The sequence below is a fragment of the Panulirus ornatus genome, chromosome 9, assembly GCF_036320965.1.
Source record: "Panulirus ornatus isolate Po-2019 chromosome 9, ASM3632096v1, whole genome shotgun sequence".
Taxonomy (NCBI): domain Eukaryota; kingdom Metazoa; phylum Arthropoda; class Malacostraca; order Decapoda; family Palinuridae; genus Panulirus; species Panulirus ornatus.
The window spans coordinates 33,460,015-33,487,831 of record NC_092232.1 but is presented as its reverse complement, the minus strand read 5'-3'; the positions used below and the strand labels follow the sequence as shown (position 1 = coordinate 33,487,831).

The 27,817-nt window shown below is 40.3% G+C and overlaps 1 protein-coding gene across 3 annotated transcripts in view; it reads left to right on the top strand.

Annotated features, from left to right (window-relative positions):
- The window catches only part of Lac (septate junction protein lachesin), a 264,822-nt gene that overhangs the window by 225,198 nt on the left and 11,807 nt on the right, over positions 1 to 27,817 (top strand). For 2 of the 3 annotated variants that reach the window (XM_071664993.1, XM_071664995.1), the window contains exon 7: positions 13,944 to 14,083. In XM_071664993.1, coding sequence (XP_071521094.1) covers positions 13,944 to 14,083 — 140 coding nt within the window. Of the gene's footprint in view, positions 1 to 13,943; positions 14,084 to 14,935; positions 15,062 to 27,817 lie in introns of all 3 variants that reach the window. The other variant, XM_071664994.1, reaches the window with a different exon arrangement.

Below are 27,817 nucleotides of genomic sequence, written 5' to 3'. Positions count from 1 at the left end.
ATTCAACACCCTACATATCTGCCATAGATATCTCAGCATCTAATCCATTAGTTTATGTAAAATTTTCAGAAATGGTGACTTGTAACAATACCTCAAGATGCTTTTTTTCATTGTTTTTATGATTCTTTTTTTCAGATTACATTCCCCTTTTGAGTTTCATTTTGTGAAAATTTTTCCTTCATAACCAGTCGATATGCAAAGTTGTGCTTTATAAGAAAATGATTGATAAACCCTTGTAGTTTTGCATCTGCACAAAAACTTTCGTGCTGATATATTTTGAATTTTTTTCAGGCTATTGTAGTCAATATTTGTTTTGCACAATTTTGTCAGCACATCTCCTCAGTAACCATTTGACCAAGAAAGCTGCACTTTTTCTAAGTGCAACATGACAAGGGTTTATCTACCTTTTAACACAAAGTATGACATTCCAGCTCAACTGGTTATGAGGGGCTTGTGCTTACTTTTAACCCATTCACTGCTACTTTCTCTAGGTATAAAGATACCCCTGTGTGAAGAGGTATTTCAGTAACTCTAAGAAGCTCTTCAGTTCATGTTTGAATTTTGAAGATTTATAGAAAAATTTTACTTTTTTCAGTTGCTTTTGTGAAAGCATCAGTTTGCTTGTGTAAGAGAGGAAATTCCCATTAGCATTACCAGATGCATGAGTGTGCTCTTGAGTTTTTTTTCCTAATTCTCTTTACTAACTTTGATTATGCTCCTGAATTTAGGTCCTTTAGTGTTTAGATTAGATTAACAGAAATAAACGTGTCTGAAAATCAGAAAGGGTCAGGAAAGTGTCAGTTGTAGTTTGCTGATGATATAGTGAAGGTGGCATATTTGAGTAAGAAACTGCAGAGTACAGAAGACTGTTTGAAGGCAGTAAGTCACAAGTAAATGTGAATTATGGCAAGTTTGATAGGTTTAGCTGGATTGAGGGACAGGTTAGTAGGGGTTTTAGTTTTAATGAAGAAAACTTAGAGGAAGTGAAGTACTTTAGATATCTGGGAGTGGACATGACAATGAATGGAACCATGGAAGTGGAAGTGAGTCATACGGTTAGTGAGAGGGTGCAGCTTTTAGGGACCGCCAAAGAATATAGAAAATGTTTTTTGGGAAGGTAAAAATAGGTATGTTTGAAGGTATAGTAGTCCCAACAATATTATATAGATGCAAGTCATAGGCTCTTGTTGAGGCTGTGCAGAGGAGGGTGGATGAGTTGGAAATTAAATGTTTGAGGGCAATATCTGGTATGAGGTGATTTGTTTAAGTAATAGAATAATAAGAGAGATGTGTGGTAATAGAAAGCGTGTTTTAGAGAGCTGAAGAGGGTGTTTTGTTTGGTTTGTACATATGGAGAGAATGAGTGAGGGAAGGTTGACAAAGAGGATGTATGTGTCAGAAGTGGAGGTAACAAGAAAAACCAGACCAAATTAGAGGTGGAAGGATGGTGTGAAAAAGATTTTGAGCAATTGGGACCTGAACATGCAGGAGGGTGAAAGGCATGCGAGGCATAGATAGAGTGAATTGAAATGATGTGGTACGCTGGGGTCGATATGCTGTAAGTTGAGCCCACTCATGGATAGGGAGCTGTGGTTTCAGTGCATGACAGCTTGGGAGTGGGTGTGAGCAGATGTGGCTTTTTTCATCTGTTTCTAGCACTGCCTTGCCAACATGGGGAAGGGTGATCAAGTATGAAAACAAAATCTTGTTATTTGTGAATACATATTACTGTTGATACATATTCGAATGATGCAGAGATATTTCTAGGAAAGTTATTTCAGACAGCAATTTCTTTTATTTACTGTACTCATGTAAGTCCTAGCTATCTGTCTGGTATATCTGTATTTTATAGAATAAGTGAATCAATGAAGAAAAAGTATGATTGCCAGTAAAGACAAAGAAAAAGTTAATGATTATTTTGTATGTATTGTATACTGTTTCCAACTGACAAATTCAGAGGACCTGCAATGAAAAGCTGTTACTTCTATATTCATTTTGCTCAAAGTCTCAGTTTGAATTCAACATTTTTCATTTCTTGCTCGTGTAAATGATTGATTTTTCATAATTACATATTTTTGATCTTCAAACAGAAAAGAATGTAATATATGAACACTATTTGCACCTTACAATATGTATTTTCTAACATATTTATATGTGCTGTCAAAGTATTGAACTAGGGCATATGAGGCATTCAGAGTAAGGCCCAATTGTGGATAGGGAGCTAGCTTTGGTTTTGGTGCATTACACATGACGGATAGAGACTGAAGAGTGTGTGCGAGAAATACTTAGAAAAACAGATAGATTTGTATGTAGCATTTATGGATCTGGAGAAGGCTTATGATAGGGTTGATAGAGATGCTTTGTGGAAGGTATTAAGAATATATGGTGTGGAAATTAAGCTGCTAGAAGTAGTGAAAATTTTTATCAAGCTGTAAGGCATATGTACAAGTATGAAGAGAGTTGAGTGATTGGTTCCCAGTGAAGGTTAGTCTATGGCAGGGATGTGTGATGTCACCATGATTATTTGATTTATTTATGGATGGGGTGGTGAGGGAGGTAAATGCTATAGTTTTGAAGAGAGGGGCAAGTATGCAGTCTTTTGGGGATGGGAGGGCTTGGGAGGTGAGTCACTTGTCATTCGCCAATGATACAGCACTGGTGGCTGATTTGAGTGAGAAACTGTAGAAGTTGGTGACTGAGTTTGGAAAAGTGTGTGCAAGGAAAAAGTTGAGAGTAAATGTGAATATGAGCAAAGTTATTAGGTTCAGTAGGGTTAAAGGACAAGTTAGTTGGGATGTAAACTTGGCTGAAGAAAAATTGTAGGAAGTGAAGTATTTTAGGTACCTGGGAGTGGACTTGGCAGCAAATGGAACCATGGAAGTGGAAGTGATTAATGAGGGGGTCTGAGAGCGATGAAGAATGTGTAGAAAGAGAGAACGTTATCTTGAATAGCAAAAATGGGTTTGTTTGAAGGAATAGTAGTTCCAACAATATGATATGGTTGCAAGGCATGAGCTATAGATAGGATTGTACGGAGGAGGGTGGATGTGTTAGAAATTAAATGTTTGAGGACAATGTGTGGTATGAGGTGGTTTGATTAAGTAATGAAAGGGTAAGAGAGATGTGTGAAAATAAAAAGAGAGTGGTTGAGAGCAGAAGAGGGTGTGTTGAAATGGTTTGGACATATGGAGAGAATGAGTGAGGAAAGCTTGACAGTGAGGATATACGTGTCAGAAGGGGAGGGAACAAGGACAGGAGGGAGAACAAATTGGAGGTGGAAGGATGGAGTGAAAACGATTTTGAGCAATTGGGTTCTGAACATACAGGAGGATGAGAGGTGTGCAAGGAATAGAGTGAAGTGGAATGATGTTGTATACCGGGGTCGATGTTTTGTCAATGGACTGAACCAGGGCATGTGAAACATCTGGAGTAGACCATGGGAAGGTCTGTGGATAGGGAGCTATGGTTTTGGTGTATTGCACATGACAGCTAGAGACCAAGTGTGAACGAATGTAGCCTTTTTTGTCTTGTTTTCCTGGTGCTGCCTCACTGAAGTAGGGGTGGTGATGCTGTACCTATGGGGCAGGGTGGCACCGGGAATGGATGAAGGCAAGCAAGTATGAATATATACATGTGTATATACGTATATGTCTGTGAATGTCTATGTATGTGTGTGTATGTGTTGATATGTATATGTATGCATACGTGTATGTACATATATGGGCGTTTATGTGTATGTGAGTGGATGGGCCATTCTTCATTTGTTTCCTGGTGCTACCCTGCTCACGCAGGAGACAGTGATCAAGTATTATACAATTATATAATAATATAAGTCTTGTTCTGTATCATATCCAACAAGTATTGAAAAATTCCCTAATAAGAAGTCAAGTTCTTGAGACATTTTTGTCACAGAACAAGCATCTGTCTCACCCAAATGTGAGGAGTTGAACAAAAAGGGAACATATGTTGACAGACATTGTCAGCTGATTCCTACATCTGTTTTTGCCATCTAGGTGCTGTGTCTCTTTTGTCATGTTTAGAGCTGTCTCTCATCTGTTTCATGTTTCTCTATTCTTCTTCACTGAGTTCATCAAAGTCTGTTGCAACCTGGAAATGAACAGTTCTTACAGTATCTACACCCCAAGCTGTAATTTGGCCAGAAGTGAGTAAAGATCATACTCTCCTCTCTGACATTTTGATGGCTGTTGACCCATGTATTCATGAACAATTGGCTCATTGTCTAGCATCAGATTTATGTGTTGTCAGTTCTTGATATTATTATCATTTTTCTTCCCACCTCAGATGCAAAATTTGAGAGAGTGTTGCAATAGCTGTACCCTGTAGTCAGCATAAGTTACTTTAGGTGTTACTGTCTCAACACCCCACAGTGTGCAGGTTAAAATGAGCCTTGGAAAGGGAGAAAAGTTGGAAAAAATGTTGTCTGATTGTATCAGAAAAGCTAAGCACAATTTGATAAAGTGATTGCATAGGTAAAAGAGTACAATGAGTAGCCTTCCTTTTAACACCAAGTACAGTAGAGCTACCAGAATCAACTGGCTGCAGAGGAGTTGCAGTTACAGAATGAACCTCAAAAAGCAGATAAGTCAAGAAAAAATGACTCAGAATACATTGGAAAACTAAAGAAAAGAAAATCACTTACTTATCTCTGGCTTTGCTGATATGTTTTGAAGATTCATTTTTTCTCAAGTTACCAACTACCCTCCAGGTGATTTAATTGGGAAGGAACAACTAATCCCTTGGTGTGAGTCACTTGCTCTTTGCTATTGAAATTACCCAAAAGAAGGGAGATAACTCAAGAATAGAATTTCATTATCATGATTATTAGTATGTTTTTCATGCGTGATCGTCGTTTCCTGCATTAACAATGTAGCACCAGAAGCGGATGAAGAAAGGCTGCATCCACTTGCATCCATTCTCCAGCTGTCATGTGTAATGCACTGAAAGACAACTCACTATCCACAATCAGGCCCCCACAGACCTTTCCATGGTTTACCCCAGATGCTTCACATGCCTTGATTCAGTTTATAGACAGCACTTCGATCATTATCATCATTATTATCACAACTACTAGTATCTGCAGCTGGCCTGTAACTTAACTGGGATCATTTTGGAAATCAGGTCAAAGAGGCCCTCCTGGATACACTTTTGCCATGATTAACTTACATCTTCACAACTCTTTAATCTTCATTACATCCTCATTCCCACTTCACCATTCTGTTTGCTACAGTCTCATTTATATTACACCCATTTTTGCTTTCAACCATTACCTTCATTTAACCTTCATCTTCAGTACCCCTTTATCTTCATTACATCCATATCTTTACTACATGCTATCTTTACATTAAAATTATCTTAAAAGGTACATTCAAGGCTGAACCAAGATTTCATTGTTTTATATTCACTGTACTCTTCTTCGCTACATCCTCACATTCATTGCAAAGGCCATTACCATTATATTTCATGCTTAAGTCATTTTGTATTCACTATACTGTTCTTCACTGCACCTTCATCTTTATGATATTCTTATCTTCATTCTTTTCTTAGTTATTTGGATGTCAAAGTAAATCACATATTGGTCAGAGTTCCAAATATTTTTTTCTATTGTGACTAACATAGCATAGGTAAAACATACCCCATTCCAGGCCATCAGAGGTGAAAGAAAAAAGAAAAAGAAAATAGAGATTAAACAAACCTGACTTTTAAAGGAAGGAAGGTTATATGAAAGGGAAAAGAGATAATAAGAAAGAGAATTCTGCAGCTTATCTGTTCTAGGAAGAATGAAGCACATGAACAGCCAATTCTTAAGTGGTCAGGCTCCTCTTAGGAACTATAGGATGCAGCAGCCATACGTGTCATGGATCCATACCTTAGGGGTGGGGACACATGCAGACCACCTCAAGAACAATGGTCTAAGTAATACCTCGAATAGAGGGCAGCAACATCACAGCATACAGAAAGGGAAGGCTGAAGAGATATGACACCTTGAAAATCAATGAGATGGAAGGCTTTTCACAGTACTTAAATTAGAAGTGGAGGATGTGCCATCTTATATATGTGAGTGGTATGCCATGCTCGGCAAATAAAGAGGAGAACATGTTTCTATCCTATACGTTTATGTTATTACAGGCTTGCAGAGGGAAAAAATTATTCTTAGAGAGAGATATAGGAAGAAATTGCATTTTAGATAAGTTAAATTTTACAAGGTTACTACTTCTCTATTTGAAAGGCTGCACAATTCCATATTGAGAGAGGAAATAAAATCGGTGCAAGAAAGAATTTGAGTTATAAAATGAGGAAGAGTGCATTGAAATATGTTAAGTGGAATCATCGGCATAGGAATGAATAGGGCTATAAGTAAATGAGAGATCATATATTGAGAGAAAAAAGAGGGAAGGCATTAGGACAGAACCCTGAGGAATACCATTATTAATGGGATAGAAAGAAGTCACTTAATCAACATCTACTACAATAGAATAGCCAGAGAGGAAACTATGCATTAGAGAACAGAGAGATAAGGAGTGGAACCAAAGGAAGGAAGGTCAGCAAGAAGACTTAAGTCACACTTCATCAAGTGCTCTGAATATGTCAAGGACTACAACAAAAGTTTCTCCAGAGTCCCTGAGAAAGGAGTCTCCAACAAGAGTTGAATCACTGAGTTGTGATATCCATACTGGTCATCTGAAAGAAGGGAATGGGCTTCTAAATGTTTGAGAAGTGAAAGAGTAGGTGAGTTTCAAAGACTTTATAGGTGGCAAAAATGAGAGCAGTGGGGCAATGGTTGGAAGGGTTAGAGCAGTCTCCTTTCTGAGGGATGGGCTGCACCAAGCCCATCCTTTTCCTTTCCAAACAGAAGGGAAGTCTAGGTTATTAAACAGAGACAAAATAGACAAGCAGGGCCTGGTGCTAACTCAGGTGCTTCAGAGCTCCTTCAGAGCTTTAGGAGCTGTGCCAGCTGGGCCATACACTTTGTCTACCTGGAACTGGGAGAGTACCTAGAAAACTCTGTGTGAGGAGAATATTGGAGATTGTATAAGTTCGTTAGAAAGAGATGGAAGTTGAGGATTAAAAGCTGGATCATCCAAAGTTGAGCTAGAGAAAAACAAAATACCAAAAGGAGCAGCTTTGTCAGTTGAAAAGTTACCAATAAATTAATCAAGTCAGAAGAGAAAGGCAAAGGTTGAGTTACACAAGTTGTTGGAGATGCTTTGGTTAAGGACCAGAAAGATCTCTCTTGGAGAAGTGGCAAATGACTCTGACTAATCATCAGTCAGCACACTTTCTTTTTATGAAGGTGTTTTTGGTTCTTCAAAGAACATCTTTGCTGTGATTCCAAGTAGAAACGAAAGTGCAGTGGGTTCCAGGGGGAAGGAAAGAATCTCATGGTCCTATAGGAACAGTCCATGATGCAGTAGGCAACAGAGCAGGAGCCATCGAATCATATTGAGAAGAGAAAGACTGAGAAGAAGATAGGATATAGGGTTCCATTCCAGACAAGGTAACATCTGCTTTGCTTTCAGCACAACACAAGGCAAGGCATCCCAGCCAGAGAAACAATACCCATCGTGGAGGAAGTCGACAAGGAAGCAGTGCAGGAATAAACTCAATTAGAATCAACAGAAATAATATTGTGATAGTGTATGCCTAGTGGGAGGGTTCAGAGGTAAAAAAGGTCAAGTGTTTTAGAAGAGTGGCTATGACAATCTGAAACTCTGGTAGGATGTTTAATTAATTGTTCCAGATTGTTAAGGAGAGAAAAAGAAAAGTCCTTAGATCCACCAGGATTGTCCCAGCAAGGGCTTAACCAATCCTTGTGGTGTACATTGAAATCCCTTGCATAGAGGGTGTCAGCAAATGGTTGTGAAGAGAGCAGAACTTCATAGCAAGAAGTCAGATAGTCAAAGAGTTGTACATAGTTGGAGGAAATAAACAAAACACAAAAGCAAAGTAATAAAGGGTAGAGAGATTTTGAGCCATATGGCATCAAAGTTAGGAGACTTATGAGCCAGAAGGTGAGCAATAACTGTTTCCATACTATACTAGGCATGGAATTCACCCTTAGAGAAGAAACGCTGATAAAGTTTATAGATGGAGATTTGATGGTGCAAGGAAGAAACAGTTAGATTTAAGAGAGAAGATCATGGGTGGAGATAAAAAGGTGGTGTTCGAGAGAGGGAATATTAGAATTAAAACCAAATGTTGCAGAAATGGATAGAAAAAGAGCCAGGTCTAAGATCTGTACTTGTGGGAGTAGGTTGGATCTCAGTCACATGATGGTGGTCAGATGGGCCTTGCAATCTGCCCAACCCTCTTGACTTGTGCACTGCTCAGAACTGGTGCTAGAGAATTCTTCGATGATTTTACTGCTATACAATTTGAAAGTAGTGAAAGTGAAAAAAAAAGATGGAAAAAAAGAATGAAGGTATGTGTGAGTTATGTCTTGCTCAGTTTTGTGTACAAGAAAAAGGGGGTATGGTATTGAGGAATCAACATGTGGTTGAGGCAAGGAAAAAAGAAAGTGATCTTGGCCAGAAAGGGGGTTTGTAACAAATGTTACAGTGCTGGCTGACTGCACCTCTGCCACCATCCTTCCCAAAACCTTAGTAGTAGTACTCCCTTGTTGATGGTTACCAATCCCTCAGTACTAATACTATTACAAAGTAGCAGCAGTAGGTGCCTCCTATTACATAAAGAATTACAGCTATCTTATAAAAGTAAGTTTATTGTGAGACCAATGACTATTTTTTAATAGATATGAAAATATGAAAAATTATGACAAAACAGCTATTATATCCATCTATATTCTCTGACACCTGTTCCTTTCTGGAACTCCCTCAAAGGGATAACAACAGCAATGGAGACTCCATAACTAGTGAACTCCACTGCCGCTTCTTAGCCTTTATGCCTCACCCTAACAGGCCACTGGCAGAGGGCAAGTCTAGCAGTGTTTGCAGAGGCTCCTACCTGAATGGTATTATCTACAAAACAGCAGATAGTAATAATCAGGGTAGTTTTGTTTGATAAAGCAAATTACTGTAATATTGCAGATAAAGTATGTTTTATCATAATCATGTCAGAATTCTAGGAAGATGGGGAAATGTACCAATCATTTCCTTGGTCACTTGAGTGAATAACTGAAACAATTGATGTGTGCTGAAAAAGGACTGGTGATTGAGAATACCTGGTTTAAAAAGAGAGATATGCATAAGTATACGTATTTGAGTAGGAGAGATGGCCAGAGAGCGTTATTGGATTACGTGTTGATTGATAGGTGCTTGGAAGAGAGACTTTTGGATGTTAATGTGCTGAGAGGTGCAACTGGAGGGATGTCTGATCATTATCTTGTAGAGGCAAAGGTTAAGATTTGTAGAGGTTTTCAGAAAAGAAGAGAAAATGTTGAGGTGAAGAGAGTGGTGAGAGTAAGTGAGCTTGGGAAGGAGACTTGTGTGAGGAAGTACCAGGAGAGACTGAGTACAGAATGGAAAAAGATGAGAGCAAATGGCGTAAGGGGAGGGGGGGGGAGGAATGGGATGCATTTAGGGAAGCAGTGATGGCTTGTGCAAAAGATGCTTGTGGCATGAGAAGCATGGGAGGTGGGCAGATTAGAAAGGGTAGTGAGTGGTGGGATGAAGAAGTAAGATTATTAGTGAAAGATAAGAGAGAGGCATTTGGACTATTTTTGCAGGAAAATAGTGCAAATGACTGGGAGATGTATAAAAGAAAGAGGCAAGAGGTGAAGAGAAAGGTGCAAGAGGTGAAAAAGAGGGCAAAAGAGAGTTGGGGTGAGAGAGTATCATTAAGTTTTAGGGAGAATAAAAAGATGTTTTGGAAAGAGGTAAATAAAGTGCGTAAGACAAGAGAACAAATGGGAACATCGGTGAAGGAGGCTAATGGGGAGATATTAACAAGTAGTGGTGATGTGAGGAGATGGAGTGAGTATTTTGAAGGTTTGTTGAATGTGTTAGATGATAAAGTGGCAGATATAGGGTGTTTTGGTCGAGGTGGTGTGCGAAGTGAGAGGATCAGGGAGAATGCTTTGGTAAACAGAGAAGAGGTAGTGAAAGCTTTGCGGAAGATGAAAGCCGGGAAGGCAGCGGCTTTGGATGGTATTGCAGTGGAATTTATTAAAAAAGTGGGTGACTGTGTTGTTGACTGGTTGGTGAGGATATTCAGTGTATGTATGGCTCATGGTGAAGTGCCTGAGGATTGGTGTAATGCATGCATACTTCCATTGTTCAAAGGCAAAGGGGATAAAGGTGAGTGCTCAAATTACAGAGGTATAAGTTTGTTGAGTATTCCTGGGAAATTGTAAGGGAGGGAGGGAGGGTATTGATTAAGAGGGTCAAGACATGTACAGAGCACCAGATTGAGGAAGAGCAGTGCAGTTTCAGAAGTGGTAGAGGATGTGTGGATCAGGAGTTTGCTTTGAAGAATGTATGTGAGAAATACTTAGAAAAACAAATGGATTTGTATGTAGCATTTATGGATCTGGAGAAGGCATATGATAGAGTTGATAGAGATGCTCTGTGGAAGGTATTAAGGGTATGCAGTGTGGGAGGCAAGTTGTTAGAAGCAGTGAAAAGTTTTTATCAAGGATGTAAGGCAAGTGTACGAGTAGGAAGAGAGGAAAGTGATTGGTTCCCAGTGAATCTCGGTTTGCGGCAGGGGTGTGTGATGTCTCCATGGTTGTTTAATTTGTTTATGGTTGGGGTTGTTAGGGAGGTGAATGCAAGAGTTTTGGAGAGAGGGGCAAGTATGCAGTCTGTTGTGGATGAGAGGGCTTGGGAAGTGAGTCAGTTGTTGTTCGCTGATGATACGGTGCCAGTGGCTGATTCGGATGAGAAACTGTAGAAGCTAATGACTGAATTTGGTAAATTGTGTGAAAGAAGAAAGCTGAAAGTAAATATGAATAAGAACAAGGTTATTAGGTACAGTAGGGTTGAGGGCCAAGTCAATTGGGAGGTAAGTTTGAATGGAGAAAAACTGGAGGAAGTGAAGTGTTTTAGATATCTGGAAGTTGATTTGGCAGTGGATGGAACCATGGAAGCAGAAGTGAGTCACAGGGTAGGGAGGGGGTGAAGTTTCTGGGAGTGTTGAAGAATGTTTGGAAGGCAAGAAAATTATCTCGGAAAGCAAAAACGGGTATGTTTAAAGGAATAGTAGTTCCAACAATGTTATATGGTTGTAAGGCATGGGCTATAGATAGGGTTGTGCGAAGGAGGGTGGATGTGTTGGAAATGAGATGTTTGAGGACAGTATGTGGTGTGAGATGGTTTGATCGGGTAAGTAATGAAAGGGTAAGAGAGATGTGTGGTAATAAACAGAGGGTGGTTGAGAGAGCAGAAGAGGGTGTATTGAAATGGTTTTGTCACATAGAGAGAATGAGTGAGGAAAGATTGACAAAGGGCATATATGTGTCAGAGATGGAGGGAATGAGGAAAATTGTGAGACCAACTTGGAGGTGGAAGGATGGAGTGAAAAAGATTTTGAGCAATCGGGGCCTGAACATGTAGGAAGGTGAAAGGCGTGCAAGGAATAGAGTGAATTGGAACGATGTGGTATACTGGGGTCAACCTGCTGTTAATGGATTGAACCAGGGCTTGTGAAGCGTCTGGGGTAAACCATGGAAAGTTTTGTGGTGCCTGGATGTGGAAAGGGGGCTGTGGTTTCAGTGCATTATACATGACAGCTAGAGACTGAGTGTGAATGAATGTGGCCTTTGTTGTCTTTTCCTAGCACTACCTCGTACGCGTGCGGAGGGAGGGGGGTGTCATTTCATGTGTGGTGGGGTGGTGATAGGAATGAATAAAGGCAGCAAGTATGAATTATTTACATGTGTATATATGTATATGTCTGTGTATGTATATATATGTATACATTGAAATGTGTAGGTATATATGTGGACGTGTATGTATATACATGTGTATGTGGGTGGGTTGGGCCATTCTTTCGTCTGTTTCCTTGCGCTACCTCGCTGATGCAGGAGACAGCGACAAAGTATAATAAAAAAATGAATAACATTCACTAATATTTTTCCTTTTGATGGACTAAAAGGGTTAAAATAACTAAATATATGTAAATCATCAGCATTGAATTAGTTTATAATATGCAGTACAGCTCAAGAGAAGGATCAACCCCCCAATTCAGTATGCCCATGTACAGAGCACTAGAGAAGATGGACAAACTGAACAACACTATGAAAGAGCAGGACTGCAACAAAGAGTTCATAGACTCTAACATGTTGGGAAGCATCACAAAGCTCTCTTTTCTTTGTGAAAAGCTAGAGTATTTAGGCAGCGCTATATGATTGTCTCATGTCTTGCCTGTTGCCACTGGTATATGACAGTTGAATATTGATTATTAATGTATTGCAGAAAGAAAGAAATCTTATGTAGTTGTTGTGCACACTCACTCTAAGTGCTTTGGTGGCACATAGCCTGACCATCTTGTCATGGCAGCACAGGCCAACCAAACCTAAAGGATTTGTGTACTGGGAGTCTCAGTCACCAGCTACCTATTTCACTCCGGAGCCTGGTCCTTCCAAGAGAGGGCAACCTTACATCACACAAGATGAAGAGGATGCAGGGAGGAAATGCACCATACCCTGGCAAAAAAGAGGTTGCAGCATCTATGGCAATGATTTCAAGATAACACATCACACTCTGATTGATGCAGGTAACATTTTACAGAAATCATGTAGGCAAATGAAAAGGGAGCTTAGATAGCTGATCACTAGAAAATGCAGGAACCAAGTTCTTCAGCCTAGGTCCATGGGAAGACAGTTGTCACTGTCAAGAAGAAGCTAGCCATGGTATCAATGTCTGCAGAGGTGGAACATCTGCTCAAAGGGGAATATGTTAAACAAACCCTTTACTTGAAGATGTGATTAACACAAAGGTAATTATCAAGAATTTTCCCATTCACCATCTAATTTTTCTGATGCCAGGAGAATTGTGGTTGGTGGGAGGGAGAAGATTCAAGTTATTACTCTTTGAGAGGGATGGCTTTCAAATATTCTTTATATTCTTGGCTGTTTCCCCTATAAGGTGTAATGCTTTATTGGATAGCCAACTTTCTGTGAGATATGTCAGCATTTGGAGAACAGGGTTATTATTTTGCCTCTCGCTAAATGTGGCTTTTATATTGGAAGCCATGACTCAGCCTTGTGCAGACATGATGGACAAGGGGTAAAGCATTCCTCCGAAAACCTCTATTGTGGAGGGAACCAATGCTTGGTCACTAGTGCTCTGCAGGAGACCTGGATGGGATATCATCACTACCATCAGCAACAGGATTCAAAACTAAAACACAGTAAGGTCATACTTAATGACACAGGATTTCGTCTGTGGGGCAAATGATGGCAGGAAATGACACACTGGTAGTGATAAGGTGAGTAATAAGCAGAAAGAATCAGTAGATACAGATCAGTGAGTTTGAAAAGGAAAAAGAGATGTAATTCAAAGCACTCAGAACATAAAGGGCCAAATTAGGCATCAAGAGAAAGCAGATATTTTCTCAAACCTTTGTAATCAAATCATCCAATACTATTACCTTAACCATGAAATTACATTCTCCTGACTATTCCAAAGTATTTTTTTTTTTTACTATTTCATTTCTACATTTTAACTTTCTCAAACCAAACACTTCTAACTGTTACTCCCTACTGATCCCTCAAGACATTCCATATCTTATTGAATTTTGAACCCTTTAGATTTGCTGGATATGTAATCAGACAAAATCCTCATTTTAGAATTATGTGGGTTGTTTTTCATGTTATTTTCTCAACTGGTCAAAAGTCTCTTTATGAAATGTATAAGTACAGTACAGAGTTCAAACATTTTAACTTAATCTGCATGCTGTGTGTGTATGCATGTGTATTCTCTTCATGTTCAATCTCTAATTGGGCATAATTTCTCTTTACACAGGGTTTCCCAGTTTGCTACTGCCGACGAATTTACAGATACTACACTTCGTGTTTTGAGTATTGAGAAACGCCAATTTGGTAATTACTCATGCATGGCCACCAACAAGCTTGGTCAATCATCATCCACAGTGCAACTCGTTGGTAAGAGACACTGTTCTTTGTAACAACTTAAGGCATTATTAATTACAGCTAGCTTTAGTGGTGTGAAAAGTGATATCATATTCATGATTAATTTCTTGAGAAGTCTCTCAGGTAAAGTATTAAGTCATACTAGTCTGATTTACAGACCACACCCTAAATAGGCATGAGTTAATACCAGGAACTGTACCTGAATGAAATTAACACTACTTATCTGTCATTCAGGAATAAGAAGAATGCAATATTTCAAAAACCTACAGTATTACTTACTGAGTACACAAATATGATGAGTAAAATAAGAAGCAAATATTGGTCAAGTTTTTCCTTTAAATACCAAATATAGTACCTTTATGTACTGTACCCTTCATCTCTTTTCTACAGTGCATTGTAGTATATATGCCTGATTGATTCACAAGTATATGTCACTTGTAGCTGTTTGTATATGCACTGATATATATTTCACTTGTATCTAGGCTCGGCCTGCCCCTCCTGATAAATCAGAGCATGTCCTTTAGGAAAGAGCAGCTGCATGAATAAATCTGATAATGTGCATTAAGAAATTGAAGTATTATGTCTAAAGTTGAATGAGAATAAATATTTGCTCCCTGTTTACTTTTCATGTAATATGAAAAGAAAAGTGATTGTAATACTTTAGTGATACTGAGATATTTTCACTTTACCTAACCACTTCAACAATATTGCATGCTAAAAGAAATCCAATGCTGCAACCTTCATAAAGAATGGATGCAAGATTGATAACTTACAAAGTCTTTGTAAATTGAAATCCAGTGTGAGAGTTGCCATAGCATATATTGTGTCTTGCCTGTCTTGACTGTATCTCTCTGGCTGTTGTAGAGACCACCACACCCGTGTGCCCGCCTGCGTGTGGCAAGCTCGCCTACTCTGCTGCCCACACGCCTACGCCTTCCATACTGGCACTCCTCGCCCTCTTTACTGCTATCTTCCTCAGGAGCTAAAGAGGTAGGCAGCACCTAGAATGCCTAGCTGGCAACATGTATCTTATGTTGTATGTAGTCTTTCCTTTTACTTTGTTCTTGTATCAATTCAATGCATGTAATGCATGAAAACCTCTTAGAAAAAATGTTTTATATATGGCTATGTCTTCAGTTTCAAAGAATTGATATCATTAGTTCTAACTTTGAGAAGAGGTCAGCCTCTAGTAAATTTGCTTCTTATATATAACAGAATGAGTTTAAAGAATCAAAATTTAAAAAAAATGAAAATTCCCAAAATCTATTGTCTAGCACATTCAAAATTAACACTAAGTAAATTACTGTAAGCTTTGGACCATGTATGATTTTTATATAAGTGTCAAAAAGTAATGAAAAATAGTAAATGTTTCTTGAGTTGTAAGTAATATGAGAATAACATATGAAACATGTTAGTAGTAGTAGTAGAAAGAGAGGTAACTATCTGAGAGGATAAAGATTTATACGTTTGAAGTGATAGTCCTGACTGTGTTTTATGGATGGGGGGCATGGGCTTTAGATGAGAATATATGGAGGGTGAACATGTTGGAAATGAAATGTTTGAGGACAATATGTGGTGTGAGGAGGTCGATCAAACAAGAAATGATGGGGTAAGAGAGATAGTTAGTAGTTGATTAGCAGCCACCAACCAGATGGTAGTATCCATGTAAGTGTTAGGAGGGTTAGTGATGGGTGCGTAATAAGCAAGCACTTCAGTGGTTGTCTAGTTGCACTCCTCTGACCCACGTAGCTGTCTTTTCTTTCTGTCTCACCCACGAGTGGACTGTTAGCATTCTGTCCACAAACCTACAACCTCTCCTTGTGACATGTAACACTTGACAACACTTAACTTACACAATGCATACTTTGTAACTCTACATTTTCCTACAGTGAGCACTATGCACTTGCCAAGCCTTTTGGTAAAATGGTAGGAGCAATAGAAGTTATAGGTAGAAACATTAGGCATGAGCGTTTGTTAGAAACATTAGGTAGAAGAAGTAGGTAGGAACATTTGGCAGGAGTATTTGGTAGAACTAGTGCTCACTGTAGGACCATTTGGCAGGAGTATTAGGTGGAACTAGTAGGTTGGAACTTTAGGCAGGAACATAGGCAGACATAGCATGTAGAAGTGGTTGATGGGAACATTAAGTAAAAGCCCCTGGAAACACTTTGCTAGAGTTGCCCCTCTGCCAGTGACCTGTTAAAGGGTGAGGCAATAAAGGCTAGAAAGGGGCATTGGAGTTCACCAGTTAGGGAGACTCTTTTGCCATGGCCACCCCCTTGAGGGAGTTTCTGGGGGGAACAGGCATCAGGGATACAGATAGAGATAGGGTACGAGAAAAATGTGGTAACAAGAAGAGTATAGTTGGGAGAGCTGGAGAGGGTGTCCTGAAATGGTTTATGCATATAGAGAGAATGACCAAGGAGAGGTTGACAAAGAAATTAGTGTGTGAGAAGTGGAGCAAGGACCATGGGGAGACCACTTTATAGATGAAAGGGTGGTGAAAGATATTTTGAGTGCTCAGGCCTGAGCATGCACAGGATATTGTAAATTGGAATGATGCTGTATACAGGGGATGATGTGCTGTCTTTGGACTGAACCTAGAAATATGAAGGAGTCAGGGGAAACTATAGAAAGGTTTTTGAGTCTGGTTGTGAATTGGAGGCTTTAGTTTTAGTACATTACACAAGACTCCTAAAAAGTGGATGTGAGCAAATGAGGCCATTTCCATTTTTGTTCCTGGCACTACCTCACTATCACAGAAAATGATGAACAAGTATGAAGAGAAAAGAAATTAGTAGTATTAGGTGAGTGGCATCCAACAAACAAGGAATTACCGTTGCTTAAATATTGGGGTGGTTCACAATAGCATCACAATGAGCCAGCACTATGCTGTCCATGACATTTCCATCCTAAGCCTGATGTTATCGTTGTCCTGGCACCTAATGCAAAGATTGGAAGAGGTTGGATGTGTTAGAAACAAAATGGCCAAGGACAATATGAGGTGTGAGGAGGGTGAACATGTATTGAATGGTAGTGCAAGAGAGAGGAGTCGTTTCCTGCCAACATTTCCCCCATAGAGGAAATCCTGTGTCATTAAGTATGACCTTAATGTGTTTTAGTTTTGAATCCTGTTGCTGATGGTAGTGATGATATCCCATGGAAAGCACTAGTGACCAAGCATTTTGTCCCTCCACAATAGAGGTATTTCGGAGGGACGCTTTACCCCTTGTCTATCTTCTGTCTGCACAAGGCTGAGTCATGGCTTCCAATACAAAAGCCACATTTGGTGAGAGAGGCAAACTAACATCCCTGTTCTCCAAATGCTGACACATCCCACAGAAAGTTGGCTATCCAATAAAGCATTACACCTTGTTGGGGAAACATCCAAGAATGTACAGATCATTTTAATAAATTGCACATTTTGGTTTACTCACATTATACTCATTACTTCTTACCTCCCTGTAAATGTTTTCACCCTCTCAATTACCACACTCCCATACATTTTACCAAGAGCACTTGACAAACTTATGCCTTAGTTGTTTGAACACTCACCTTTGTGCCCCTTGCCTTTGTATGATGGTACCATACATGCATTCCACCATGTTTCAGGCACTTCACCATGATCCATACATACACTGAAAATCCTAACTAACCAGTCAGCAACACAGTCGCCCCTTCACTCATGAAATTCAACTGCAGTATCATCCACTTCAGCCACCTTGTCACATTTCATTGCATGCAATACTTACACCACCTGTTCTCTCTTCACTAAACCACTTTTGTTTTGCATACCACCCTGATCCAAACACCCTACATGAGCCATCCTATCATCACACGTTCACATTCAACAGTCCTCTAAAATACTCACTCATCTTACCTCATCATTACCCATAATCACTTCCCCTTATCACCCCTTCACTAGTGGTGATATGGAAGGAAAGATAAGGGAGAGAGCAGTACAAGGTAGAAGAGTCATTGGGTCCCTTGGTAGAATAATGAGGGGTAGAGGCATAAGTGTGAAGGTGAAGAGAGGATTAAGGGATAGCATAGTCCTCTCAACCTTGACCTATGCAGCCAAAACAAGGACATGGAATAAGTCACAAAGGTCAAGAATCCAGGCTGTGGAAATGAGCTATTTGAGAAGAGCATGTGGTGTGACTAGATGGAATTGAGAAAGAAATTAAAGGGTGTTTGAGCGATCTGGTATGGCAGGGAATGCAAAGGGAATGAATTGTAGAGTGGTGGAATGGGTGAAGCGTAATCCTTTGAGGTGGTATGGGCATGTGGAAAGAATGCGAGATTGAGAGTTTAAAAGGAGAGTCTATGATAGTGCAATTAAAGGGGTTGATGTAAGTGGAAGATCACCTGTGACATGGGCAAATAGGCTGGAGGAATAGTGTAAGGAGAGAAAATTGGAAGAATGTGTGGAATAGTGTATTCAAGGGAGGCATGTAAGGATTGGGATAAGTGGAGACTCTTTTGCCATGGCCACCCCTTGCAGGAGTTCCCAGAGGGAACGAACATTAGAGATATATATAGAATAATGCCTACTGACCATCTTTCATATATGTATACTTGTATATGTCCCTCTTTTTAACCCAGGTATTCCCATTCAACATCTTCTTTCAGCACACAGTTCCTTGAGCTTTTCACCGTTTCCATTCACCTTACTTAATACTTCATGCATTCCAGTTATACCCCCGACTGCTTTGTTACTCATGTTTGCATTTAGATCAAACACAAATACCCAGTCTCTTGCATCAAAGCTGCCACTTCCAAAACATTTGCCTCTGATTATCTTTCTCTTAATGGCTAGGTGCATAAGCGCTAATGATCATACATCTTTTACAATCCACTTTCATTTTTACCCACATCAGTCTGAAGCTTGCTTCCTTACACTGTTTCATACATTCCTGTAACTCCTGTTTCAAAAGTAGTGCTTCCTTTTCCTTAGCTTTTACCCTCACACCAACTTCTGACTTTTCTTCTAAGAGATTCTGAAACCAATCTTTGATTTTACTCTAGAGCTTTGTTTTACTCAGAGGGAGAACCTTGTGGTTCCTTTCCTCAAGCATAGTACCTGTCTCTCCTTTCTTCTCATCTGGTTACATCCACACACATTCAGATACCTCAGCCGAAGCCTTCAGGGAGGATGAGCCTCCTCACTTGGCTCCTTCTTTTGTTAGAAATTGAAGTATAGGAGGGGGTTGGGTTTAGTTCCTCATTTATGCCCCTTTTTTGTCACCTTCTATGACATACAGGGAATATAGAGGTTGAATTCTTTCTTCCATACCCAAGGGATATATACAGACAAAAAGGCCACAATTGTTTCCACTCAGTCTCTAGCTGTCATGTGTAATGCACCAAAATGACAGCTCCCTATCCACATTCTCCTAATGGCCAGGTGCATAAGCACTAATAATCATACATCTTTTGCAATCCACTTTCATTTTTACCCACATCAGTCTGAAGCTTGCTTCCTTATACTCTTTCATACATCCCTGTAACTCCTGCTTCAAAAGTAGTGCTTCCTTTTCCTTAGCTTTTACCCTCACACCAACTTCTGACTTTCCTTCTAAGACATTCCGAAACCATTCTTTGATTTTACTCTTGAGCTTTGTTTTACTCAGAGGCAGAACCTTGTGGTTCCTTTCCTCAAGCATAGTACCTGTCCCTCCTTTCTTCTCATCTGGTTACATCCACACACATTCAGATACCCCAGCCGAAGCCTTCAGGGAGGATGAGCCGCCTCACTTGGCTCCTTCTTTTGTTAGAAATTGAAGTATAGGAGGTTGGGTTTAGTTCCTCATTTATGCCCTTTTTTTGTCACCTTCTATGACATACAGGGAATATAGAGGTTGAATTCTTTCCCCCGTACCCAAGGGATATATACAGACAAAAAGGCCATAATTGTTCCCACTCAGTCTTTAGCTATCATGTGTAATGCACCGAAATGACAGCGCCCTATCCATATCCTGGCCCCACAGACCTTCCATGGTTTACCCCAGATGCTTCACATGCCCTGGTTCAGTCCATTGACAGCACATCGACCCCAGTATACCACATCGTTCCAATTCATTCTATTCCTTGCACACCTGTTACCCTCCTTTATGTTCAGGCCCCGATAGCTCAAAATCTTTTTCACTCCATCCTTCCACCTCCAATTTGGTCTCCCACTTCTCCTTGTTCCCTCCACTTTTTCCACATATATCCGCTTTGTCAATCTTTCCTCATTCATTCTCTCCATATGTCCAAACCATTTCAAATACACCCTCTTCTGCTCTTTCAACTATACTCTTTCTATTTCCACTCGATCAAACTACCTCACACCACTTATTGTCCTCAAACATTTAATTTCCAACACATCCATCCTCCTCTGTACTACCCTATCTATAGCTCATGCCTCACAACCATATAACATTGTTGGAACTACTATTCCTTCAGACATAATCATTTTTGCTCCCTGAGATATCATTCTCTCCTTCCACAAATTCTTTATTGCTCCCAGAACCTTTGCCCCCTTCCTCACCCAGTGGCTCACTTCCGCTTCCATGGTTCCATCCACTGCTAAGTCCACTCCCAGATATCTAAAACACTTCACTTCCTCCAATTTTTCTCCATTCAAACTTACCTCCCAATTGACTTGTCCCTCAACCCTGCTGTACCTAATAACCTTGCTCTTATTCACATTTACCCTCGACTTTCTCCTTTCTCCCATGTGTCCCTCAACCCTACTGAGCCTTGCTCTTATTCACATTTACTCTCAACTTTCTCCTTTCTCCCGCATCGGCAAGATAGTGCCAGGAAACAGATGAAGAATGGCCCATCCACTCATATACACATATATATACATGAATACCCATACATGCACTTATACATACATATACATATCAACATATACACATATACATACACAGACATATACATATATACACATTTTTTTGTACTATTATTTTTTCATTATACTTTCTCTCTATCTTCCGCGTTAGCAAGGTAGTGCAAGGAAACAGACGAAAGAATGGCCCAATCCACCCATATATGTATGTATATACATAAATGCCCACACACGCACATATACATAACTATACATTTCAACATATACATGCATATACATGCACAGACACATACATATATACACATGATATATTCATACATGCTGCTTTCATCCATTCCTGCTACCACCCTGCAACACATGAAATGGCACCCCCTCTCTCCACGTGCGTGTGAGGTGGCGCTAGGAAAAGACAACAAAGGCCACATTCATTCAAACTCAGTCTAACTGTCACGTGTAATGCACTGAAACCACTGCTCCCTTTCCACATCCAAGCCCCACAAAATTTTACATGGTTTACCCCAGACGCTTCACATACCCTGGTTCACTCCATTCACTGCATGGCAACCCTGCTATACCACATTGTTCCAATTCACTCTATTCCTTAAATGCTTTACTTTCCTGTATGTTCAGGCCCTGATGCACTTCACCATGCACCATACATACATTGAATATCCTCACCAACCAGTCAATAACACAGTCACCCCTTTTTTTAATTTATTCCACAGCAATGCCATCCATGCCTGCCACCTTGCAGGCTTTCATCTTCCACAAAGCTTTCACTACCTCTTCTCTGTTTACCAAATCATTCTACCTGACCCTCTCACTTCACACATCACCTCGACCAAAACACCCTATATCTGCCACTCTATCATCAAACACATTCAACAAACCTTCAAAATACTCATTCCATCTCCCTCTCACTTCACCACTACTTGTTATTACCCCATCATTTGCCCCCTTCACTGATGTTTCCATTTGTTCTTTTTTCTTATATACTTTATTTATCTCCTTCCAAAACATCTTTCTGTTCTCCCTAAAATTTAATGATACTCTCTCACCCCAACTCTCCTTTGCCCTCTTTTTTACCTGTTGACCTCCTGCCTCTTTCTTTATACATCTCCCAGTCATTTGCACTATTTCCCTGCAAAAATCGTCCAAATGCCTCTTCTCTTCTCTTTCACTAACAGTCTTACTTCTTCATTCCACCACTCACTACCCTTTCTAATCTGCCCACCTCCTACCTTTCTCATGCCACAGGTGTCTTTTGTGCAAGCCATCACTGCTTCCCTAAATACATCCCATTCCTCCCCCACTCCCCTTAAGTCATTTGCTCTCACATTTTTCCATTCTGCACTCAATCTGGTACTTCCTCACACAAGTCTCCTTTCCAAGCTCACTTACTCTCACCACTCTCTTCACCCCAACATTCTCTTTTCTTTTCTGAAAACCTCTACATCTCTTCCCCTTCACTTCCACAAGATAATGGTCAGACATCCCTCCAGTTGCCCCTCTCAGCACATTAACATCCAAAAGTCTCTCTTTCACGCCCCTGTCAATTAACACATAATCCAATAACCCTCTCTGACCATCTCTCCTACTTACATATATATATTTATATATTTATTGCATTTACCTCCCTAACAACCCCATCCATAAACAAATTAAACAACCATGGAGACATCACACACCCCTGCCACAAACCTACATTCACTGAGAACCAATCACTTTCCTCTCTTCCTACACGTACACATGCCTTACATCCTCGATAAAAACTTTTCACTGCTTCTAACAACTTTCCTCCCACACCATATATTCTTAATACCTTCCACAGAGCATCTCTATCAACTCTATCATATGCCTTCTCCAGATCCATAAATGCTACATACAAATCCATTTGCTTTTCTAAGTATTTCTCACATACAGTCTTCAAAGCAAACACCTGATCCACACATCCTCTACCACTTCTGAAACCACACTGCTCTTCCCCAATCTGATGCTCTGTACATGCCTTCACCCTCTCAATCAATACCCTCCCATATAATTTACCAGGAATACTCAACAAACTTATACCTCTGTAATTTGAGCACTCACTCTTATCCCCTTTGCCTTTGTACAATGGCACTATGCATGCATTCCGCCAATCCTCAGGCACCTCACCATGAGTCATACATACATTAAATAACCTTACCAACCAGTCAACAATACAGTCACCCCCTTTTTTAATAAATTCCACTGCAATACCATCCAAACCTGCTGCCTTGCCGGCTTTCATCTTCCGCAAAGCTTTCACTACCTCTTCTCTGTTTACCAAATCATTTTCCCTAACCCTCTCACTTTGCACACCACCTCGACCAAAACACCCTATATCTGCCACTCTATCATCAAACACATTCAACAAACCTTCAAAATACTCACTCCATCTCCTTCTCACATCAAGTTCTGGAAGCGTTGAAGAACGTGTGGAAGTCGAGAACATTATCTCGGAAAGCAAAAATTGGTATGTTTGAAGGAATAGTGGTTCCAACAATGTTATATGGTTGCAAGGCGTGGGCTATGGATAGAGTTGTGCGGAGGAGGGTGGATGTGCTGGAAATGAGATGTTTGAGGACAATATGTGGTGTGAGGTGGTTTGATCGAGTAAGTAATAATACGGTAAGAGAGATTTGTGGTAATAAAAAGACTGTGGTTGAGAGAGCAGAAGAGGGTGTTTTGAAATGGTTTGGTCACATGGAGAGAATGAGTGAGGAAAGATTGACCAAGAGAATACATGTGTCAGAGGTGGAGGGAACAAGGAGAAGTGGGAGACCAAATTGGAGGTGGAAAGATGGAGTGAAAAAGATTTTGAGTGATTGGGGCCTGAACATGCAGGAGGGTGAAAGGCGTGCAAGGAATAGAGTGAATTGGAACGATGTGGTATACCGGGGTCGACATGCTGTCAATGGATTGAACCAGGGCATGTGAAGTGTCTGGGGTGAACCATGGATAGTTCTGTGGGGCCTGGATGTGGAAAGGGAGCTGTGCTTTCGGTGCATTATTACATGACAGCTAGAGACTGAGTGTGAACGAATGTGGCCTTTGTTGTCTTTTCCTAGTGCTACCTCGCGCACATGAGGGGGGAGGGAGTTGTTATTTCATGTGTGGCGGGATGGCGATGGGAATGAATAAAGGCAGACTGTGAATTATGTACATGTGGATATATGTATATGTCTGTGTGTGTATATATATGTATACGTTGAGATGTATAGGTATGTATATGTGCGTGTGTGGACATGTATGCATATACCTGTGTATGTGGGTGGGTTGGGCCATTCTTTCATCTGTTTCCTTACGCTACCTCACTAACGCAGGAATAAATAATAAATATATTTATTTATTTATTCATTATACTTTGTCGCTGTCTCCCACGTTTGCAAGGTAGCGCAAGGAAACAGACGAAAGAAATGGCCCAACCCCCCCCATACACATGTATATACATACGTCCACACACGCAAATATACATACCTACACAGCTTTCCATGGTTTACCCCAGACGCTTCACATGCCTTGATTCAATCCACTGACAGCACGTCAACCCCGGTATACCACATCGCTCCAATTCACTCTATTCCTTGCCCTCCTTTCACCCTCCTGCATGTTCAGGCCCCGATCACACAAAATCTTTTTCACTCCATCTTTCCACCTCCAATTTGGTCTCCCACTTCTCCTTGTTCCCTCCACCTCTGACACATGTATTCTCTTGGTCAATCTTTCCTCACTCATTCTCTCCATGTGACCAAACCATTTCAAAACACCCTCTTCTGCTCTCTCAACCACAGTCTTTTTATTACCACAAATCTCTCTTACCGTATTATTACTTACTCGATCAAACCACCTCGCACCACATATTGTCCTCAAACATCTCATTTCCAGCACATCCACCCTCCTCCGCACAACTCTATCCATAGCCCACGCCTTGCAACCATATAACATTGTTGGAACCACTATTCCTTCAAACATACCAATTTTTGCTTTCCGAGATAATGTTCTCGACTTCCACACGTTCTTCAACGCTTCCAGAACTTTCGCCCCCTCCCCCACCCTGTGGTTCACTTCCGCTTCCATTGTTCCATTCGCTGCCAAATTCACTCCCAGATATGTAAAACACTTCACTTCCTCCAGTTTTCCTCCATTCAAACTTACCTGCCAGTTGACTTGTCCCTCAACCCTACTGTACCTAATAACCTTGGTCTAATTTACATTTACTCTATGCTTTCTTCTTCACACACTTTACCAGACTCAGTCACCAGCTTCTGCAGTTTCTCACATGAATCAGCCACCAGCACTGTATCATCAGTGAACAACAACTGACTCACTTCCCAAGCTCTTTCATCCACAACAGACTGCATACTTGCCCCTCTTTCCAAAACTCTTGCAATCACCTCCCTAACAACCCCATCCATGAAAAATTAAACAACCATGCAGACATCACACACCCCTGCCACAAACCTACATTCACTGAGAACCAATCACTTACCTCTCTTCCTACACGTACACATGCCTTACATCCTCGCCTCCTACACCATATATTCTTAATACCTTCCACAGAGCATCTCTATCAACTCTATCATATGCCTTCTCCAGATCCATAAATGCTACATACAGATCCATTTGCTTTTCTAAGTGTTTCTCACATACATTCTTCAAAACAAACACCTGATCCACACATCTTCTACCGCTTCTGAAACCACACTGCTCTTTCCCAATCTGATGCTCTGGACATGCCTTCACTCTCTCAATCAATACCCTCCCATATAATTTCCCAGGAATACTCAACAAACTTATACCTCTGTAATTTGAGGTATAACTAATATTAATTGTAAATTAATGAATGAAATACAGGTACTTATACACCTGCTCAGGACTGGGGTGCTCGTTAGCTGCGAGTTTTTCAAATTCATCCACATACTCGGCAGCTCCTTGTGGTTTTCAGAACGCTTTTCACTGCTCACTTTATTCATGGAAATTCCATGACACTTCTTGAATCTTTGAAGCCATCCTTCACTATAGTCACGCTCATGTTTTAATTTAAATTCTTTATGGAACAACTTAGTGTGGTCCATTATCATGCTACCTGACAAGTCCACTCCATCGCTCCAATGCTGTCAAAACCATTCCATCATCACTCGATCATGCTCAGTACTCTTACCATCTTTCACAGTTTTTCTAATTGTCATTTGCTTTTTGGAATTGCTGTCTGCATAGAATTTTAATATTTTCTTCCATTGCTTCTTTATATCAAAAACAGCTGACGAACCAATACTGTAGATGTCACACAGCTTACGCACCAGATCACCATGGTCCATTTTTCTCAACAGTTCTACTTTATCTTGGATTGATATGGACTGTTGTTTATGTTTGACACCACGACTGACACTCATATATCTTAGAAGCCATAGCTAGGGTTAAATTTAAGCAAAATAAGCTAAGAATCTCACAGAAGAATTGTTTGGAAATGTCTTAGGAGTAAACTCAGAGGTTGGTGGGAGGACAAGAGTCAAGTGTGGAGTAGCACTACTCCTGAAGCAAGCGATGTGGGAGTGTGTGATAGAGTGTAAGGAAGTAAATTCTAGACTGATATGGGTAAAACTGAAAGTGGATGGTGAGAGATGGGTGATTAATTGTTAGGGATTATGCACCTGGCCATGAGAATAAAGATCATGAAAGGCAAGTGTTTTAGGAGCAACTGAGTGATTATATAAGCTGTTTTGATTAAGAGACTAGGTAGTAGTGATGATTGTTTTAAATTCAAAGGTAAGTAATGTGGCAATTGAGGGCATAATCAGGGTACATCGGGTATTCAATGTTATGAATGGAAATGGTGAAGAGCTTTTGCAGCTGTGTGCTCAAAAAAACTGGTGATTGAGAATACTTGGTTGTAAAAGAGAGATATACACAAGTGTACGAATGTGACTAGAGATGGTCAGCAGGAACTGTTGGATTGCATATTAATTGGTAGGCATGTAAAAGAGGGGCTTTTGAATATAAATATGGTGAGATGGGCAGCTGGGCTAATGTCTGATCACTGTCTTGAGGAGGTGAGGGTGAAGATTTGTAGAGGTTTTTTGAAAAAGAGGAAACAATGTCAGATAGAAAAGAGTGGTGATAGTAAGTGAGCTTGGAAAAGTGAGTTTGTGAATAAATAACAGGAAAGATTGTGTGGATTGGCAAAAGTTGAGAGTAACTGAAGCAAGTGGAGTGAGTGAGGAATTGGAGGAAGTATGGGAAGTGGTGATGGCATGTGCAAGAGATGCATGTGACATGCAAAATGTGGGAGATGGACAGAGTTGAAAGGGTTGTGTGTGGTAGGATAAGGAAGTAAAGTTTTTAATGAAAGAGAGCAGAGAGGCATTTGGGCAATATTTACAGGAAAGGAGTGCAGTTATACATTTTATTGGGAGATGTATAAGAGAAAGCAGCAGAAGGTCAAGGGGAAGGTGCAGGTGTTGAAAAAGAGGGCAAACAAGAGTTAGTGTGAGTGAGTATCTGTAAACTTTAGGGTAAATGAGATGTTTTGGAAGGAGGTAGATAACGTATAAAAGACAAGAAAACAAATGAGAACATTGGCAAAAGGGGACAAAAGGGAAAGTGTTAACAGGAAGTGTTAAGGAGATGGAGTGAGTAATCTGAAGGATTGTTAAGTGTGTTTGATGATAGAGTGGCAGATTTAGGGTGTTTTGGTTAGGATGGTATTTGTAGTAATTCATGGAGAATGGTTTGTGATGATAGAGTGGCAGATGTAGGGTGTTTTGGTCAGGATGGTACGTGAAGTGAGTCATGGAGAATGGTTTGGTGAAAAGAAGAGGTGGTGAAAGTGTTGCACAAGATGAAATGCTGCAAGGTAGCTGGAGTGGATCGTATTGCAGTTGAAT